This window comes from Saccharomyces eubayanus, chromosome VIII, assembly GCF_001298625.1.
Source record: "Saccharomyces eubayanus strain FM1318 chromosome VIII, whole genome shotgun sequence".
In the NCBI taxonomy this organism is placed as follows: domain Eukaryota; kingdom Fungi; phylum Ascomycota; class Saccharomycetes; order Saccharomycetales; family Saccharomycetaceae; genus Saccharomyces; species Saccharomyces eubayanus.
Window position 1 is genome coordinate 633,906 of NC_030983.1, and position 13,341 is coordinate 647,246.

Here is a 13,341-nt window from a genome sequence, read left to right on the forward strand (position 1 = left end):
TAGCTCAGGAAAGAATATATTCAAAATGGGTTTTGTTGATTTCTTCGAAACCTATATGATTGGCTCTAGGGTCCAAGTTAAACAATTGGACATTTCAGACTGGCTGAGCCTTAGCCCACGACTTCTTATTCTTTTTGGGTACTTTTATATCCACACGCTTTTAACCGCATTCAATGAGTGTCTTCGATTTGTTAACAGAAATGCATTTTGCCTTAGATTACGCTTATTATATGACAGATTTTGGTCACATTTCCCCATAATTGGAGAGTACAAGATTCGACTACTTTCAAGGATACTCAGATACACTGAGCAGAGAATGATACCTAACCTAGATAAAATATTGGAAATGATTGAAATTTGGTTTCAATTACACTTAGTAGAAATGTCATTTGAGAAAAAAAAAAACGTCCAGATTTTTATTAGTGGTGGAAGTGACGAATTGAATTTCTTTAAGGACAATAAATTTCAAACAACCTTAATGATATGCAATCATCGGTCAGTTAATGACTACACCTTGCTAAACTATTTGTTTTTCAAAAGCTGTCCTACTAAGTATTATAGTATGTGGGAGTTTATACAAAAATTACGGAAGGGAGACGATTTACCTGAATGGCCCCAGTTAAAGTTTCTTGGCTGGGGTAAAATGTTCAACTTTCCTCAATTAGATTTATTGAAGAACATATTCTTCAAGGATGAAACCCTTAATTTGCCGCCAGATAAATTAAGAAACATATTAGAAACACAAAACAATCAGGCAATCGCTATCTTCCCGGAAGTTAATATCATGAGTTTAGAGCTTTCAATTATTCAGAGAAAACTACATCAAGATTTCCCCTTTGTTACAAATTTTTACAATTTACTATACCCAAGATTTAAAAATTTTACCAGTTTAATGAGTGCATTTTCGTCAATTAAAAACATCAAAAGAAAAAAAAACCATAGTAATATTATCAAAGAGGCAAGGCTTTTGTTTCATAGAGAAATTGATAAATTGGTCCATAAAAGTATAACAATGGAACCTTCAAAAATGTCTAATAAAATAATGCCGCCCATGATCGTTGACAACTCTTATTTATTCGAGAAAAAGGAGGAGGCAAGCCAAGGGAAACCTAAGCCGGTACTGATCAATCCATACATTTATGATTTCACCATAGTTTATTATAGAGTCAAGTACACTGACAGTGGACATGATCATATTAATGGAGATTTGAAAATTCATAAAGGTTACCAATTAGAGCAAATCTCCCCGACAATTTTCGAGATGATTCGACCAGAAATGGAGTCCGAAGACAATTCGAAGGAGAAAGACCCTATTGTAGTAATGGTACATATAAAAAAGCACCAAATTCAACAACTACTCGCATACAACGATGTGAGCTTGGAGAGATGGCTTGAAAACAGATGGGTAGAGAAAGATAGGTTAATTGACTCCTTAGAAAAGAAAATTAAAATTGAGACCGAATAAAGGCCAATCAGTCGTATATACGTGTATATTTAACATTCTATAAAGCTCAAAAAAAAAAACTCAAAAAAAAAGGAAAACGAGAAGATTTGAATTAGATAACTTTGAAAAAACAAAAACCATAAGACGATCATGATAAGATAATGTACATTATTAAGAATGCTTCATCGATGACATGCAGTGCAAAAAGAAAGGAAACGCGAGGAAAACCCCCAATCACTTCTTCTTTGGACCACCCAAAGGTGAACCAATGTCGTTACCTCTCAACTTGATACCCAGGGCTCTTTCCAGCTTGGACAAAACCTGTTGGTTTGGAATGGCTCTAGCGGCTTCGTAATCATTAACCACGGTTGGCTTTTCGTTGATCTTGGTGGCCAAGTCCTTCTGAGACATTTTTTTCTCCGTTCTGGCGCGCGAAATGGCCTTCCCGACGTTGGCGTCCATTTTCTTAGGCTTGACAATATCTGTCTCACGGTCAACCATGGTTAACCGCTGGCCTTCGTTGTCACCCTTGGTGTTGGTGGAACCGTACTTCTTATCCACGGAGACAACCAAACCTTGTCTTCTTGCGGCGTTGATTTGTCCTTGAGATCTGGCGACATTGGCTCTTGGGCCTGAACCGCCGGCTCTGGCTCTGCTACCGATAATAGTGTTTGTATCCCAGTCTGACATGTTTGATTTATGTAAAAGTTTAGTTGTATTTGTTTGCTTGCTTGTAGCTTGTGTGCTTCTTCTATTTTGAGCCCTACTAACTGGCTGCTGTTTGAAAAAAACCGGGCCATTTAAGCTACTTAATATATACAACACGCGCCAAGGGGCGCGGTGCGTGAAGGAAACGGTCGCCATTTTCGAAATCCCCAGAATTATTCTACGGCGTTCCATGGGATTCCACGCGTCGGGTAGCAGTTCCACACGGGGTAACCTAATGTGAAGAGAGACGTTCGATTTGTGTTGTAACCAACTACATCATTACTGATTGGCATATGCTTGAGGCTGTACTTTCTATATATCTGCTTTATTCTAGTTGCATGATACAGAGAATCATGCTGTATGTCGGCAGCGTTTCCTAGTTCATTCAAGGCCTGAGACATACCTTCCTTATAACTCAACAACAATCAATCTGGCCCAGTTCGAGTCCCTTTTTGTCACGTGACCGAATTTCTTTCCTTGCTTTCATAATTTCATTTCAATACCCGCGCTGGAAAAGAAAAGGAAAATCTGAAATTTTGAAAGAGTGCATAGTACGCAGGTTTAGGCTCGAGATGATGACGTTATTGGCGTTCTCAAAAACTTTCTTCAAAACACGCTTCTTATAATATCGGAAGTGGTCGAGAAAGAATCGAGGAGAAGAAAGGAGATTGGAAAAGAAGCGTTTCCCACAAATGATCACGCAGAATTCCATACCGGAGGTGAAAGAGGATTTTATTGGCTACGCTCTAAATGAGAGAAAGGCCAGGTTGCCGCAGTTTCGAGACTTAGGTCCGCCGGACTTGATCACGCTAGCAAAGTACTTGCCCACCTCGAGCAACACGAATACTATCAACAGTACGAGTAGGACCAACGGGGCTGCAGTTCAGCCACCCGCCGCAGCTGCACCCGATGGCTCTGCCGCTTCCGTAATAACCAACGGAGACAGTAACGATGCCGCTGTTACCACCAACTCCACAACTGCTTCTCTGTTCAGTAACACTAGAGCCGGTAATGACGCAGCTTCTATGGTCACCGAGTTCCATCCCTACAATAAGCTAAAGGGAGAGATCGGAACATTTTTCTATTCCATGGGTATTGATACATCCGGCCCGACCTCGGTTGCGATCTTCTTAAAGAGAATCTCGGACATTATCACCGAGATGCCTCAAATTTGGTTTGGTAAGAGGAAAATCTTCCAGGTTTCTCGGATTTCATTTTCCTCCTGGAATGCGTTCAGGAAGTGCGACGTCAATGTCATCGTTCACATCCCGGGCACAATCCAAAACTTCATAGTAGACTGCAACGGTGAAAATGTGGAAATACAATCGCATGCGGACGAGGATCTCATATGGGCGGAAACGTTCATAAGCGGAGTCGTGAGGTCAATCATGCTGATGAAAGATAATGCAGAAGAAGGCGAGCTGCAGAACTTGGTAGAAACTTTGATTTTGAACCCATTGACAACGTGGCAAATAGATGAAACGTCTGAGTCCTTCATTGAATTGTTCCCAGTGGTGTACCACAAAGGACCACTATTAGGCGCGCCTTACTATATAGCCAATGTAACCAACACAAACAATTACTTGGTGGAAACGCTGGTAGAAATAGTAAAGCTAACCCGTAATGTCACCATGGCGGAGACAATGCTCAAGGACCTGGCAGCCAAAAACCCCGAGGCAATTATAATACTGGTCAAGATTTACTTGGCGTGTGACAGAGAAATAGACGCAATGAAACTGATATACGACGAGTTGTCACCTGACAACAAGACCAAAAGCGCTAATATTGACATGGACTACAAATCCGAGCTATTGTGTTTACAAGCGGAATTTTTAATAGACAAAAAGCAAGATTACGCTTTAGCTCAAAACATAGCACAAGAAGCCGCTAGTTGTTCTCCGAGTGAGTTTAGACCATGGTATATTTTATCTAAGGCATACGTCAGGTTGAATGATATCGAAAATGCATTACTGATACTGAATTCGTGCCCCATGTCCCCGCTAAAGGAAAAATATATTCTAAAAAGAGTAGTTCCATTGCCCTCTAGTAATAGTCTACATTTACCACTGCCCATCGATGTTGTGCTAGATGAAGTGACATCGTTGAATCCGCAGGACGTCCAAAAGGAACACCAGTCTGCAGACCCGATGTTAGTCAATTTGGCCGCATCGAATTTGAAGTCCACTTTCCAACTGGCATACAGGCTATTAACGGAGATCGTGCAAATCACCGGCTGGGAAAATCTGTTGAAATACAGGTCAAACATCTTTGTTATGGAGGACGAATACCAAAATTCGTCATCTTCGTTGCCCAGGGGCGTTGAGAAACAAGAAGAAGTGCCACTAAGGGCCAAAAGGCTTTGTGAAAGATGGTTAGACAACCTCTTCATGCTCTTGTATGAAGACTTGAAGATGTACACCTTGTGGCAAACCGAACAACTGTATATGGACGTACAAAACAACAACCATAATAAGTTGACGTTTGAATGGGAGCTATTCGGGCTCTGTGCACGTCGGTTGGGGCACTTGCCCGAAGCCGCCAAAGCATTCCAGAATGGCTTATCGCAGAGGTTTTCATCAAGGTGCGCCCGGAAGCTGTTGGAGTATTGCGTGAACGAGCGTCAACGAATTAAAAATTTTATCAACTCGCCAAACTCACACGACATGGCTCCGGAGGTGATTAGCTCGCGCATAAGAGAGCTAGATAACAGCATCATTGACCTTTGCGTGAAGATATGTTGCTGGAACCACCGCTGGTACACCGAGTTCTCCATAAGTCTACTGGACTCGTTAAGCGTGGTCATTCAAGACATGGGGTTGACTAAAGTGTCCAACGAAATCTCGTCAAGATACTCGGAGACCGTTTTCAAGCTGGCTCAAGAGAACATGCTCGATTTCTTTTCCACCTGCACCAATGGGTACTACGACGCATAAATACAAAACTAAATACACAATATACGTATGTAGCACTAAAAATAGACGATACGAAATGATACGATTCAAAAGGATGCGCCCATGGGCCTTTCTATTTTTTTTTTATAGGGGAAACCCAGCACGTATTAATTTAACAATTGCTGGTGCGAAAGCCGCCGCCGCCATTGAAAGAAGAAAAATTCGTGTCTTCGAGAATGCGGACAAAACGAGAATATCAATAACACATAACAACAGAACTTGGTATAAACTACGAGTCAAGAGCAGACGCCAAAAGCAACGTTGTCAAAGGCATCTTATTCCATCCAGTATCACGGAAAAGCTCTCCAAGAATGAACAACGTGGAGGATTTCGAAAAAATCCAGCACGAACGACTACCGACGCTGTATGAAGTACTGATACAGAGGACATCGACGCCTGTTGATCTCTGGACGTTTTACACGTTTCTTTCACAGTTCCCATATGCCATCAACTACTTGGACTTCTGGGTTGACCTAATGGCCCACACCCGGCTTTGCCAAAGCTACGTCGAAATGGTAAGGAAGTCTCTGGCGAGTTTCCCACAAGAAGAACAGCATGACGGGGGCGGCTCTGCGACCACCTACAACCTGCTGGACGCATTAATAGAAGAGGGTCACTTGGACCTGCAAACACCCGAGAACCTCCTACAAAACGGCACCAGCGACGTGCCATTCTCACCCAAATTAAACCAAATGCTGGGGAACTGGAAACATCAATCCGGCATAAGCCAGGACGCCCTCCAAAACGAAGACATGGCACTGATCGTAGACGAGATCCTGAAAAGACGCTCGCAACAAGATGGCGTGCCGCAAATCACTACAAAACAACTGCTTCACAGCGCAATGGGGCTCTGTACCACCTACTTGATATCGCCCGAGCAAAGCGAGCGATACCTGAGCAACATCCCGGCGGAAACACGGGCCCGCATTTTAGAAGACATACAGGTTGAACGAAGGTACGACGCCACCATTTTCGACGACGTCAAGACTCTGACATACCAGTTTCTAGAGATGGACTGCTTCCCGAAATTCCTGAGCCGGGTTGCCCTGCACAACATCCACGACGAGATTTCCGACTGGCGGTTCCACTCCGTTGGCGCCACCAACGAGAAGAACAGCCGCTCCCGGGGCCAGACGCACATCTCCCGCTCTCCGTTTTCCAACCACACATCCATAAGCCGGATTGGCCTCGGCTTACTATGGTTGGGCATTGGGTTCTGGATCGGATACGTGCTGATCTTCCTGGCATACGGCCGTGCCATCCGCGTGGTCACTGTGGTGCCATTTGCGCTGGGATGCTACTGCATCGTGTGCGGCATGTACCAGGTGGATATCGTGTACTCCTGGTTTGGCGTCACCCAAAGGCTGCTCCACAGACACAAAAACAGCAACGACAATGCTGGCGCCGCCACTGACGCGGATCACGTGCCGGGAGTGCTGGCGGTGTTCGGCGGCAAGAGCCGGCTCACCAGCGTGCAGCACCCGTTCACGCGCCGGCTGTTGCGCAAGCGCGGATTGTGGTGTCTGCTACTCGTGGCGGGTGCCACGGCCGTGCTTACGGTGATTTTCAGCTGCGTACCGGGTCGTCGTGTGTGATGCCGATGTCGTCACCGTCACCGTCGCCCGTGCACCGCGCAGCCGCGGCGGCGCGCGTGACGCTAAGTGCAGGAAAAAGCGAGGGGCGTTAAGTGCAGGCCTCGCCGACGGCGGCCGGCGTTTCCCGCGGAAGGGTGTTTGACTCATCCCATCTATCGCATCGCATTAGCTCATGATGAGTAATTTAGTGGAAGGCCCTCTTGTTACGTCTCGCGGAAAGAAAAAAAAAAGGCGATGATGTGCTATATAAGAATCTTCACTAGGAGGCTAGTATTCGTGTGTCAGTATGCTGTCACTTTTTTTCACACCCCTCCTTTTTTTTTCATGTCTCGTTTCTTTTTCCTCTCGTTTCGTTTCTCTTCTTTTCAGATCTGTAACACAATATTCTCGAACATCTAACTGTTTAAATACTGCAAGGAAAAAAGGTAATCAACTTTTCTACACACCCACTGTTGCAGATTTGAACTAAGATTAACAAAAACATTATATGTTTAGCTTATCCAACTCTCAATACACCTGCCAAGACTACATATCTGACCACATCTGGAAAACCAGCTCCCATTAATTCTGCCGAGTTATCCAATCCTATATCTACTATCAAAAATCTAAAACTACAATTACAACTACAATTAATATAAAAATGTCTTCTTCCCAAATAAAGGCTACTTTTGCCATTCAAAACGGTCCTTCCTTCGAAGCCATCTCCTTCGGCGCAAACAAGTCTGTCGCTGGTGAAGCCGTTTTCACCACTTCCCTGGTCGGTTATCCGGAGTCCATGACGGATCCTTCCTACCGTGGTCAGATACTAGTCTTCACTCAGCCCTTAATTGGCAACTACGGTGTCCCATCCGGCGATGCCCGTGACGAGTTCAATCTACTGAAATATTTCGAGTCCCCACACATCCATGTCGTCGGCATCGTGGTCGCCGAGTACGCTTATCAATACTCGCACTGGACTGCTGTCGAGTCGCTCGCACAGTGGTGCCAAAGAGAGGGTGTCGCCGCCGTCACCGGTGTGGACACTCGTGAGCTCGTGCAATACTTGAGAGAGCAAGGCTCTTCTCTGGGCCGCATCACTTTGGATAACCAAGACGCGGTTCCTTACGTCGATCCCATGAACACCAACTTGGTTGCTGAAGTTACCACCAAGAAGCCGTTCCATGTCTCTGCATTGCCTGACAAGGCCAGAGCAAATGTCGCTCTTATTGATTGCGGTGTCAAGGAAAACATCATCAGGTGTCTGGCAAAGAGGGGCGCCGACGTGACCGTTTTCCCCTACGACTACAGAATCCAGGATGTTGCGTCCGAGTTCGACGGTATTTTCTTGTCCAATGGCCCAGGCAATCCAGAATTCTGCCAAGCCACCATTGCGAACGTCAAAGAGCTACTAAACAACCCTGTTTACGACCGTATCCCCATCTTTGGTATTTGCCTTGGCCACCAGCTCTTGGCCCTTGCCTCGGGCGCTTCCACCCACAAGTTGAAATACGGTAATAGAGCTCATAATATCCCTGCCATGGACTTAACTACGGGCCAATGCCACATCACTTCGCAAAACCACGGTTATGCAGTGGATCCTGAGACTCTACCCAAGGACCAATGGAAACCTTACTTCGTTAACCTAAACGATAAGTCAAACGAAGGTATGATCCATTTGCAAAGGCCTATTTTCTCTACCCAGTTTCACCCGGAAGCAAAGGGAGGTCCCATGGACACCGCCATTTTGTTCGACAAGTTCTTCGACAATATCGAAGCTTATCAATCCGATTCTCAAAAAAAAAACTCAATTTCACAAAAAACAGCTCATAAGGGTGATAGATCTCAATTGCGAAATTTTAACGTTACAAAATTAGCTAAGGAAAGAGTATTGTTCTAAACATTCTCTCCATATATATACATATATATTTATACAGACAAATATGATCCAATTTTATTCATCGTATTTCCAATTTAGCTCATTCACAACAGCCATACCAATGATCAATTGTCATAATCGACGGAACGCCTTCGGTAATAAATAAACTAAAAAACGTATATACAATGTTTTTATTTCAAGTTGCCATCTTAAAAAAAAAAAAATCAAGTTGAAAAAATAAAGAAAACACATCTTTGTAAAACTGAGCTGTCTTTGATACGCATAGCTTTCTTTATACATTTGAGAAAGTCCGTACTAGTGGTGTTTCTTGTTTGTTTTTCGTTATATTTGCTGTCGGTTTCCCTTATTTGATCTGGAACATAACAAAGGAAACATATAACTTGATCATGACGACCCATCAGGAGGAAGATCAAGTACATAACTCCGAAGATGACGAATACCAATCCTCGGTAGAGAGTCCGTCCGACGCATCTGACTCGGATTCAGGCTATAACAATGATGGCGGTAATATCGACCAAAGTGAAGACTTATCCGGTAAAGAAGCATATACAGTTGCAGATAGACCTCCGGAATATTGGGCTCAGAGGAAGAAAAAGTTCGTGTTAGACGTAGACCCAAAATACGCCAAACAAAGAGATAAGTCCGATACGTACAAACGGTTTAAATATTTATTGGGTGTCACCGACCTTTTCCGTCATTTTATTGGTATGAAGGCAAAGCATGACAAAAACATTCAAAAACTCTTGAAACACCTCGATTCTGATTCAAATAAGCTCTCCAAATCACAAAACGACATCAATTCTTCTTCACGTCATCATAGAAAAACAGAAAAGGAGGAAGATGCTGAATTGATGGCTGACGAAGAAGACGAGATTGTAGATGAATACCAAGAAGACATATTCGTCTCTGAATCTCCATCTTTTGTCAAATCGGGGAAATTGAGAGACTATCAAGTGCAAGGGTTGAACTGGCTAATTTCACTGCATGAAAACAAACTATCCGGTATCTTAGCAGATGAAATGGGGTTGGGTAAAACTTTACAGACAATTTCGTTCCTGGGCTATCTAAGATACGTTAAACAAATTGAGGGCCCTTTTTTGATTATAGTGCCGAAATCGACGTTAGATAATTGGAGACGAGAATTTCTCAAATGGACTCCAAACGTTAATGTTCTTGTATTACACGGGGATAAAGATACAAGAGCTAGTATAGTGCGTAACATCATATTACAAGCTAGGTTCGATGTATTGATTACATCTTACGAAATGGTCATTAGAGAAAAAAATGCCTTGAAAAGATTGGCTTGGCAATATATTGTTATCGATGAAGCTCACAGAATTAAAAACGAACAAAGTGCTCTATCTCAAATAATTAGATTGTTTTACTCCAAAAATAGACTATTAATCACGGGTACACCTTTACAGAACAACCTTCATGAATTATGGGCTCTACTGAACTTCCTATTACCTGATATATTTGGAGATTCCGCAATATTCGACGATTGGTTTGAACAAAACAATTCAGAGCAAGATCAAGAAATTGTAGTCCAGCAACTGCACTCTGTGTTAAACCCTTTCCTACTAAGAAGAGTGAAGGCAGATGTTGAAAAATCGCTATTACCTAAAATCGAAACGAACGTTTATGTTGGAATGACGGATATGCAAATCCAATGGTACAAATCGCTGTTGGAAAAGGACATCGACGCCGTTAATGGTGCTGTTGGGAAAAGAGAGGGGAAAACAAGATTACTGAATATTGTCATGCAACTGAGGAAGTGCTGTAATCATCCGTATCTTTTTGAAGGTGCAGAACCTGGTCCACCATATACTACAGATGAACATTTAATTTTTAATGCCGGCAAAATGATCATATTGGATAAATTACTTAAACGGTTAAAGGAAAAGGGTTCTCGTGTGTTGATTTTTAGTCAAATGTCAAGGCTGTTGGATATTTTGGAAGATTATTGTTATTTCAGAGATTTTGAATATTGTAGAATTGATGGTTCTACTAGCCACGAAGAACGTATAGAGGCTATTGATGATTTTAATGAACCAGATTCTGAAAAGTTCGTCTTTTTGTTAACTACACGTGCTGGTGGTCTAGGTATCAACCTTGTGACAGCTGACACCGTTGTACTTTTTGATTCTGATTGGAACCCTCAAGCTGACTTACAAGCAATGGATAGAGCACATAGAATCGGCCAAAAGAAACAAGTTCACGTTTACAGATTTGTCACAGAAAATGCTATCGAGGAAAAAGTTATTGAACGTGCTGCACAGAAATTAAGATTAGACCAATTGGTTATTCAACAGGGTACCGGCAAGAAAACCACATCTCTGGGTAATTCAAAAGACGATCTTTTAGATATGATTCAGTTTGGCGCTAAAAACATGTTTGAGAAGGAAGCAAGCAAAATTACTGTTGATGCAGATATTGATGATATCTTGAAAAAGGGAGAACAAAAGACCCAAAAGTTAAATGCCAAATACCAAAGTTTAGGGCTTGATGACCTACAAAAATTCAATGGGATAGAAAACCAATCCGCTTATGAATGGAACGGTAAAAGTTTCCAAAAAAAATCGGAGGACAAAGTTGCAGAATGGATTAATCCGTCTCGAAGGGAAAGAAGAAGAGAACAGACGACGTATTCGGTCGACGACTACTATAAGGAGATTATTGGTGGCGGATCTAAATCAGCAACTAAGCAAACTCCACAACCTAAAGCGCCACGTGCCCCGAAGGTTATCCATGGTCAGGATTTTCAGTTTTTCCCCAAAGAATTGAACGCTCTACAAGAAAAGGAACAACTTGCATTTAAGAGGAAGGTTAATTACAAGGTATCCTCCTATGATATTACAGGAAATACCCCTAATGAAGGCAGTGATGCTGAAGAAGAAGATGACGAATATGTAGATACAGGGGATCCAGAAGGTCGTGCAGCCCATGAAGAACTTAAAAAAAAAATTCAAGAGGAGCAAGAAAAGATCGATTCAGCACCTGATTTTACAGAAGAAGATGAATTAGAAAAGCAAAGGCTAATATCACAAGCATTTAGTAATTGGAATAAAAGAGATTTCATGTCGTTCATCAATGCCTGTTGCAAATATGGTAGAGATGATTTGGAGAATATCAAGATATCTATAGATTCTAAGGCACCAGAGGAGGTTGAAGATTATGCGAAAGTATTCTGGGAAAGGCTGAAGGAAATCAATGGTTGGGAAAAATATTTACATAACGTCGAACTTGGCGAAAAAAAGAATGAAAAGCTAAGATTCCAAGAAACTTTATTGAGGCAGAAAATTGAACAGTGCAAACATCCGTTGCATGAGCTAGTAATACAATATCCCCCAAACAATGCAAGGAGAACTTATAATACATTGGAGGACAAATTTTTGTTATTGGCGGTAAACAAATATGGGCTGCGTGCTGATAAACTATACGACAAAATAAAGCAAGAAATTATGATGAGTGACCTATTTACTTTTGACTGGTTTATCAGAACGAGAACAGTGCATGAACTATCAAAGAGAGTGCATACGCTTCTAACTTTAATTGTAAGAGAGTACGAACAACCAGACGCAAACAAGAAGAAAAGAAGTAGAACCACCGCAACTAGAGAAGATACTCCTCTATCTCAAAATGAAAGTACCAGAGCCTCTACGGTACCAAATATTCCATTAGCAATTGTACCGAATCAAAAGGAAATAAGCAATCACGTTGACAAAAAGCCCAAAGTAGAGCAAGAAGTATGATTGTTAGGATCAGCACTAAGAGGACGTAATCATTTACATTTACTTACATAAAGGGAACTGAAACTGGACTAGCAAATTCTATTAATGATATATAACGAACATTAGTCATTTCATAACTGTTAGCTCCTAGACAAAGAATGACAAACAACGAGAGAACGATCATCAGTGTTGGTTTTTTTTAATATTTAAAAGAAGAGTTAAGTGGTTCACTTTTTCGTGAATATTGAAGGTAGAATTATAAGAGAGGATAGCCTTAACGGAGGCAATATGTATTTTGAATGGGTAGGGCGGTTTCATATACATTTTTTTTTTTCCCTTGACTTATAAACTAGCAAAACTTAAGTTCATTTTAGTTCACGTTATGTCTTAAACTAAGAAGGTTCATTTATAAACACGCACCTGCTATATTTTATAGCAGCTGCAAAATCAATATGTAGTAAACCGGCATCCTTGTTCTGACTTTCAACTTAAAGTTTGCAGCATCAATGTACCATTAGCTGCAAAAAAATGGGAATGTTCCCATGGTGATTCGATTGATTAGAAACAGGGAGCCAAAGACAGTATATGGGTACCGCAAATGATTGGCCAGCAAGATCGGACAATTACCATTGTAGCTTCAAGGTAGCACATATGAGCTTGACCTTAAAGAAAAAGTCAAAAGTTTCTCTGTTGGCGTTGTTAAAATCTCACTGACTCAATCTGTTAAGTCTTTCTTCAATTGCCTGTATACTTCGTGAAAACTCGTCATCATTTTCTTTCATTTGCCTTTGTACGTCCTTCAATGATTTTTCTATTTCACTTGCGAGGTCAAATACAGTGACAACATTCTCGGAGTCTTCCTTTACTAAATTAGTCTCAGAAGTATTGGCCAAAGGAGCTTGTGGCTCTTCAGAAGTTTCCAGTTTTTCAGTACTCATGACAATGTACTTTGCAAAATATCTATTGGTTTTCCTGTTGCCTTCAAGATAAGCACAAAAAGATATTTATAGGTCTGGCATTTTTAATGCTTTATTTT

General features: G+C 41.8%; 8 protein-coding genes across 8 annotated transcripts; 6 read left to right on the forward strand and 2 right to left on the reverse strand.

The window, feature by feature from the left end:
• Positions 1-25: 25 nt before the first annotated feature.
• Positions 26-1,465, forward strand: MUM3 (Mum3p; the record flags this gene model as incomplete). Its single annotated transcript, XM_018368114.1, has 1 exon — positions 26-1,465. One exon carries the CDS (start codon positions 26-28, stop codon positions 1,463-1,465), a length of 1,440 nt encoding a protein of 479 aa, XP_018219496.1.
• A 213-nt stretch (positions 1,466-1,678) lies between these two features.
• Positions 1,679-2,344, reverse strand: MBF1 (multiprotein-bridging factor 1; the record flags this gene model as incomplete). Its single annotated transcript, XM_018368115.1, has 1 exon — positions 1,679-2,344. The coding sequence occupies one exon, from the start codon at positions 2,342-2,344 to the stop codon at positions 1,679-1,681; it is 666 nt and encodes a 221-aa protein (XP_018219497.1).
• A 500-nt stretch (positions 2,345-2,844) lies between these two features.
• On the forward strand, positions 2,845-5,085 carry BUD7 (exomer complex subunit; the record flags this gene model as incomplete). The annotated part of the gene is made up of 1 exon (XM_018368116.1): positions 2,845-5,085. The coding sequence occupies one exon, from the start codon at positions 2,845-2,847 to the stop codon at positions 5,083-5,085; it is 2,241 nt and encodes a 746-aa protein (XP_018219498.1).
• Positions 5,086-5,414: 329 nt separating this feature from the next.
• On the forward strand, positions 5,415-6,698 carry RAX1 (Rax1p; the record flags this gene model as incomplete). Its single annotated transcript, XM_018368117.1, has 1 exon — positions 5,415-6,698. One exon carries the CDS (start codon positions 5,415-5,417, stop codon positions 6,696-6,698), a length of 1,284 nt encoding a protein of 427 aa, XP_018219499.1.
• Positions 6,699-7,185: 487 nt separating this feature from the next.
• DI49_5121 (uncharacterized protein) lies at positions 7,186-7,263 on the forward strand (the record flags this gene model as incomplete). Its single annotated transcript, XM_070202112.1, has 1 exon — positions 7,186-7,263. The coding sequence occupies one exon, from the start codon at positions 7,186-7,188 to the stop codon at positions 7,261-7,263; it is 78 nt and encodes a 25-aa protein (XP_070058212.1).
• A 75-nt stretch (positions 7,264-7,338) lies between these two features.
• On the forward strand, positions 7,339-8,574 carry CPA1 (carbamoyl-phosphate synthase (glutamine-hydrolyzing) CPA1; the record flags this gene model as incomplete). The annotated part of the gene is made up of 1 exon (XM_018368118.1): positions 7,339-8,574. The coding sequence occupies one exon, from the start codon at positions 7,339-7,341 to the stop codon at positions 8,572-8,574; it is 1,236 nt and encodes a 411-aa protein (XP_018219500.1).
• Positions 8,575-8,960: 386 nt separating this feature from the next.
• ISW2 (DNA translocase) lies at positions 8,961-12,326 on the forward strand (the record flags this gene model as incomplete). Its single annotated transcript, XM_018368119.1, has 1 exon — positions 8,961-12,326. The coding sequence occupies one exon, from the start codon at positions 8,961-8,963 to the stop codon at positions 12,324-12,326; it is 3,366 nt and encodes a 1,121-aa protein (XP_018219501.1).
• Positions 12,327-13,012: 686 nt separating this feature from the next.
• BIL1 (Bil1p) lies at positions 13,013-13,243 on the reverse strand (the record flags this gene model as incomplete). The annotated part of the gene is made up of 1 exon (XM_018368120.1): positions 13,013-13,243. The coding sequence occupies one exon, from the start codon at positions 13,241-13,243 to the stop codon at positions 13,013-13,015; it is 231 nt and encodes a 76-aa protein (XP_018219502.1).
• Between the last annotated feature and the right edge of the window lie 98 nt (positions 13,244-13,341).